We start from the raw sequence: 5,740 nt of genomic DNA, 5'->3' as shown, positions 1-5,740 counted from the left end.
CAGTTTTGAAATAACACCATAAATCTAGTAGCATTAAATCTAAAACATATATACAATATATAATTTCTTTTCTCAGGTGATAGATATATCATTTTTTACACAGAAAGCAGATATAAATCTAGTAACATTAAATCTAAAACATATATTGATGGTAAAGAGACGATCGATTGACCCGGTTTTTGGTTCGGTTGATACCAACATTAATTTCCAATTATTGTCTTTGCTTTATTTCCATGATTTGATGATAGCTTTCTGAACGCCAAAACATCAATATCTCTTTGTACAATGATGGAATTACATTTGCAAACGGGGATCGAATATTTTTGAAGTGTTCAAAATGATAAAAAAGTAAATTACCGTAACTTAGTAGCTCAAAATTCAAGCTATGACTCTCACCAATTAAAGACAAAAAAAGAAAAATTCAAAGCCACAAAATGTAAATGTCTAAAAAAAAAAGTCAGAAGGATCCTAAGGGTTAATATATTAGTCAGAATCGGAACCTGAAGATAGAATTTGGACAGCATCTTTAGGTTCGTAATCAGTGATCGAAGCAGGAACTTCTACCTTTGCATTCCTCCTTCGTTGTTCTCTCTTTCTCTCTTTCTTCTTCTCATCCTCCACCTGTAAACAATCATCAACCTTTCTTAATTAGGGGGTTTGAACTGAAAACATGTATAAAAACGGCTAGAGAATAATTATAAATTATTACGTTATCGTCTGATTGATTTGGTGATGGCTGACTTGTCTGAACAGGTTGTTGTGTTGATCGGCTTCTCATCCACCAAACATTGCCTGCAGATAACAAGGCTCCTAGAAGCAATGTTGGTCCCATTCTTGGATCCGCTAGGTAGTCTTTGACTCTGTTCCATATGCTCAACAATTTCTGTGTTGCTTTCACGGTTTTCGGGACTCCTGATCTCATCGGTTCTGCGCTTTCTGGAACAAGTTCTGGAGTTTTTGCTCTCTGCAAGTTAGAGTGAAAGATCACAGTGAGGGATGTGATAAGAAAAATGTATACGATGAATAAAACGGAGGTTTACTTACATAGAAAGGTAGGTTTCTATTGTCACCATCATCAACCATTTTTGATAGCCACTTGATGATCTAGAAAAGAGTAGACAACCAATGTAACAAAGTCAACACCAAAAAACTACTGCAGATTTGTGAACCATAGGAGTTTGTTTAATACTGTACCTCTGGAGTTTCAGCAGGTCCGTCATAACTGACAACAAGTTGTGCTGCGGGATCAACATCGTCAGCTTCAGATTGCCATACAGTTTTGGGCCATTTACTTGATTTCTGCTCTACATTAGCACTTTCTGTAGCATTTTTATGGTACCGAACGATCAATATCCTTGGGACATCAATTGGTGCCCTCCTAGTTCCACAGGTATCATAGCTGGTTTCCGATTGAACATAGAAGAAACAGTATTTCTGGACGACAAATCCAGAGGGAGTCGGATGGTAGTAACTAGTAAGTAGTAGATTTTAAGAACTAAACATGAGATCTGATGGATTCAGGAAAGAGAACAGATTCAAATGCGATAAGGTAAGTGTAGATAATAGGGTTCTGGCCAGAATACTTACACTCTGGACTTCTCCGTCGAGCCACACAAATGAAAGTCGCTTAGTTTTGTGTGCAGAAACTGCTGGACCTATTGATGGATCATTGGAAGCCTCATCTGATCCGTCATACTTAGACAAAGCATCTTGCACCCTGCACATGGTCTACAAACTTGTCGATTAGACGGAGACAACTCAGACAAGAACATCAGATAAAAATGGACGACGTTAAAAAATATTAGACTCACTTCTCTCATCTTATTGAGTTCCACGCTTTGTCTTCCAACAAGGATGGCACAGTACCACGTTTCTTTATCATAACCAGCTCGAGAGTATCCTCGTGCATCACAACCAAGTTCCATTGACGTAGTGCTTCTTAGTTGTGGAAGTTCTTTTACAAAAAATAACCATAAACCAACAAAAATCATTCAACTACATGACCAAAAACTGAGTAGAAAGAGAAAAGCACATGCAGAAACCAAATATATATTGAACATATAACGAGTGGAGGAATAGGAATTACGTAATTGCTTGTTCTGCTCCAAAATATCCAGGAACCATGTACGGTTGCCAGATCCTGCAAGATGGAATATCTTATACAATTAGTTTTCTAATCATGTTTCAACACTAAGTAAAGACACTCAGTTCAAGATGGTGAAGGACCATGATAAACAACAGGTTTTAAACCCGGATCCTTCATAATCACAATGGCAGGTGCAGATTCCACCTCCAACCTGTTACAAGAGAAGAATATGAGATGAGGCATGAGCCAATGTCTAATCATGCGGTGGAAGAATCAAAGGGGTATCTATTTCCTACCACCAAACCAGGCATATCAACAAGAAATCTTTCCCAGAAGCAATAGACAGTAACGCAGATAAACAGACTGAGAAGTGCAATGACATACCCATTCCACCAGAAAGATGCATCCTCTTCTCTCCAAAGCACGTAAGATATAGAGGCAAAATTCCAATAATCTTTTGCAGCTTGGCGAATAACAGGAGAAGCTCGCTCCCCCGATTGTGAGAATAAAATGACTTTCACCTATTTGAGCATGGGAAAGATCATGACAAAAAGGGTTTAGGTCGTAGAAGCGATAAAGAGAACTGTTATGTCTGGTTAATATGTTATTCCTAAGTTACAAGGATGAAAAAAAGCTTGATAAAGGCTAAATCTAACGAGAAGAAAAAAGAAGTTCAACAAACCTTATTAGGTGGAACTTTGGAAAGGAACTTGGGTACCTGTAGGAAGAAATATATCTCTAATTATTTCCAAAAAGGAGAAACAAAATGTATTTCTAATCACCTAAAAAAATAAGGAAAGAGAGTGGAATATCCAACACAAGCCAAATATCACCGGATCTAGACTCCACAAATTTTTGCAACACACAGCAGCTAAACGGATGGAGTTGAAGTAAACATGTAAGCAAACAGTATCACTCTTACAGACCATGACATAAAAGAATTCAAAATAATTCAGGTACTGTGAGGTCTGCAGCTAAAATCAGATCAAAGTTTCCAATAAAGTTCTTCACATGATTAGAACTAGGTCCCTCTACCCAAAAGCACGGTCTTTGCTGTTTCTAGACGGCTATGATATTCAGGTACTGAAAGGTCTGATTTGTAGACTACCATTTCTCAAGGCAGTATAGACTACCGACTAGGTCATTAGGCCGTACAATTCAGTTGGTTCCTATAAAACTTAAGTTATCTGCAGAAAACTTCACATTACGATGGCTTTAAAGAATGCTATATATACCAGTGTTTCTTTTGTGTGATAGAAAACTCTAGGTAAACCCAATACAGTGGTTGCAAACCAGTCAGTAATTGCATCTGTTGACAGCTCCCCTTCAAACCTAACAAGTAAGAAGATTAAAAATTATTATCTTGGTAAATAAGAAGAATGAAGCAAAAAAAAATCATTCAAATGACTACTTCCAAGAGGCAGCCATTGAGCTAAAGGGTTGAGTCAGTGAGCTACCTGATGAGGCAGTCTGCAGTTTTGCAATGTGGGGGGAAAGAGACGATTGAAGGAAGGCCTGCATGCATAATATGAGGTTATATAACAGGAGAAAAATCCATGCATTTCACCCAAGGCATAGACAATCATTACAGTTTTCTAAAATATCAACCATAGTGATAACAGAATGAGTCTGAATGTATACATGGAACTGTATATTAATGTTCAAAAGAGTTTAAACCTACTGGATGTACTTTACTCCCCAAGTACATTTATATAATTCGAGATCCAGTTTCAACAGATCCTCACTGCTCTTCTCTCCCAATGGATCCTCTATACTTACTTCAGTTTAGTTTTTAGTTTTACTAACTTTTGAATATTCTCAGTTTTCGTTTAGGTTCTTAGCAGGGTGAGGAAAGTGATAACTTACCTTTTCTGAAAAATACTTGTCCTGTTGGTTTCTTCTCAGCAAGGTAGGTCACCAGTTGAACATCACCAAGCTCTAACATCGCATGATTAGCAACCCCATCCAACAAAGAAACTGCAATTATACAAGAAGCTGAGCGTAAATGGTTCCAACCACGGCAAAACATGTCTAAAGCAATTGTTAGCTATTAATCTGTTCCTCCTACTTGTTAAAACATATCTTTTGAGATCAGGTTGCAGTCATATGGTTATACTTGCTTGTAACATTATAGACACCATATTTCTTTCCTGAAAACTAACACTGTCTAATCTAGTACTTCAGTTTCAGTTTCCCCTTGCCATTTGCACTGTTCTAGCTCTTCAATCTATATTTATACTGTCTCATATTTTTAACAGAGGCTGGCAAGTGGTTTGCCCTTTAAACATACTACAGAAACAGAAATCATACCAATCCTTCTCCAAGCCGAAGAGAACTGAGCAGAGCTGTTGCTACCAGAAGAATACACCTACATGTATTAAGAAGTTCGATAAGATGTAGCATTATATTATACCAAGGGTACAACTTTTTTAGAGTTTAAACCTGAATGAGCCATGGCTTGGAATCTTGGAACTTTAATGCAAAGTCTTGAGACGTAATTGACATAAATCCTTCACGTTCAGGCTCTAAAATAGCGTTTTTACATATTAAACCAGTTGTCATCGAAAAAGAAGTATATAAAACGAAGTCAAGAACTAGAATTGAAAATGTCAAAGTGGTATGTTAGTTAACAGACCATAAGAAACAGGTTCCAGCAGGGGAAGTTTTATTTTTGCAAAATCTTCCACAGCGTATTGTGTTTCAAGTTGCTCTATAATATGCTGCAACCATTAAAAACAAGTAACCAACTGATCTGAAAAAAAAAAGAAGACGAAAGGACAGAAGAAATCAAAATGAGGGAAAGATACAGAACTAACAACTTACAACTGATTCATCAATGCCGTATATGTCATAATCCCTTTTCCAAACTGGATTTGTTAATAGCTCATAGGCGTATTGTATCTGCATAGTACAAAGTAGCGATGATATAATTAGAAGAAATATTACACACATCAAAAGACTGACAGGTTAGCACTAGACAGAAAAATCGACCAACCTTGATGAAATCAGCTGGAAGAGAATCCCCTGAACCTGAATCCCTGTCACAATCAAGTTTGTTACAGTGTGTCTGCAACATATTTTTCTACTTAAAACACCTAAAGTCTAGTTATCTAATTCAATTGGAAATACATTCCAATTGCATACTTAGCAGAAGAATGGAACTAAATCCAAATTCTAGGTTGAGACAAGAACACACAAAAAAATAAAAACAATTATCCAGATCGAGAAAGGTACCACTTAGAAGCAATATTATCGTAGGCCTCTTTAACGTCATCCACTGAACTGTACATCTTCACACCCAGAACTAAGAGAAAGCACAAGGAAATCCAAATCAAACTATCAAAACGGAAGGTAATTGTAGTAGTACAGTACGATTATGATTATGTAGAGAGAGAGAGAGAGAGAGAGAGGGTACCGTCGTAGTGAGAAGGAGGAAAGGAGAGAGGAAGAAGGTAAAGCTGGAAGAGCATAGCGAGGAAGAAGAGCAAGATAGGCACCGCATATGCTCTGAGAATGGAGGGCATCGACGCCGACGCCGACGACGACGGAGTTTCCTTCGCCATCGGGGATTTTACGATACTCCGATCAAAGAGTCTCCGATTTCTTTCTTAAGTGTAATCTTTTCTTTTCCGCGTTTTCTTAAACAACAATAAA

At 37.5% G+C, this 5,740-nt stretch overlaps 1 protein-coding gene across 1 annotated transcript; it reads right to left on the bottom strand.

Moving 5' to 3' along the window:
• Window positions 258-5,721, bottom strand: LOC104775990. Its single transcript, XM_010499976.2, has 20 exons — window positions 5,502-5,721; window positions 5,321-5,390; window positions 5,082-5,124; window positions 4,910-4,987; window positions 4,722-4,806; window positions 4,529-4,611; window positions 4,397-4,454; window positions 3,953-4,063; window positions 3,544-3,601; window positions 3,322-3,418; window positions 2,769-2,804; window positions 2,471-2,607; window positions 2,227-2,297; window positions 2,087-2,140; window positions 1,812-1,954; window positions 1,588-1,728; window positions 1,195-1,434; window positions 1,045-1,104; window positions 710-964; window positions 258-621 (listed from the first exon to the last, which is right to left on the bottom strand). Exons 1-20 carry the CDS (start codon window positions 5,647-5,649, stop codon window positions 484-486), a joined length of 2,106 nt encoding a protein of 701 aa, XP_010498278.1. The 5' UTR covers window positions 5,650-5,721; the 3' UTR covers window positions 258-483.

Source organism: Camelina sativa, chromosome 3 (assembly GCF_000633955.1).
Source record: "Camelina sativa cultivar DH55 chromosome 3, Cs, whole genome shotgun sequence".
In the NCBI taxonomy this organism is placed as follows: Eukaryota; Viridiplantae; Streptophyta; class Magnoliopsida; order Brassicales; family Brassicaceae; genus Camelina; species Camelina sativa.
The sequence above is the reverse complement of the archived record's forward strand: the minus strand, read 5'-3'. Positions and strand labels throughout refer to the sequence as shown.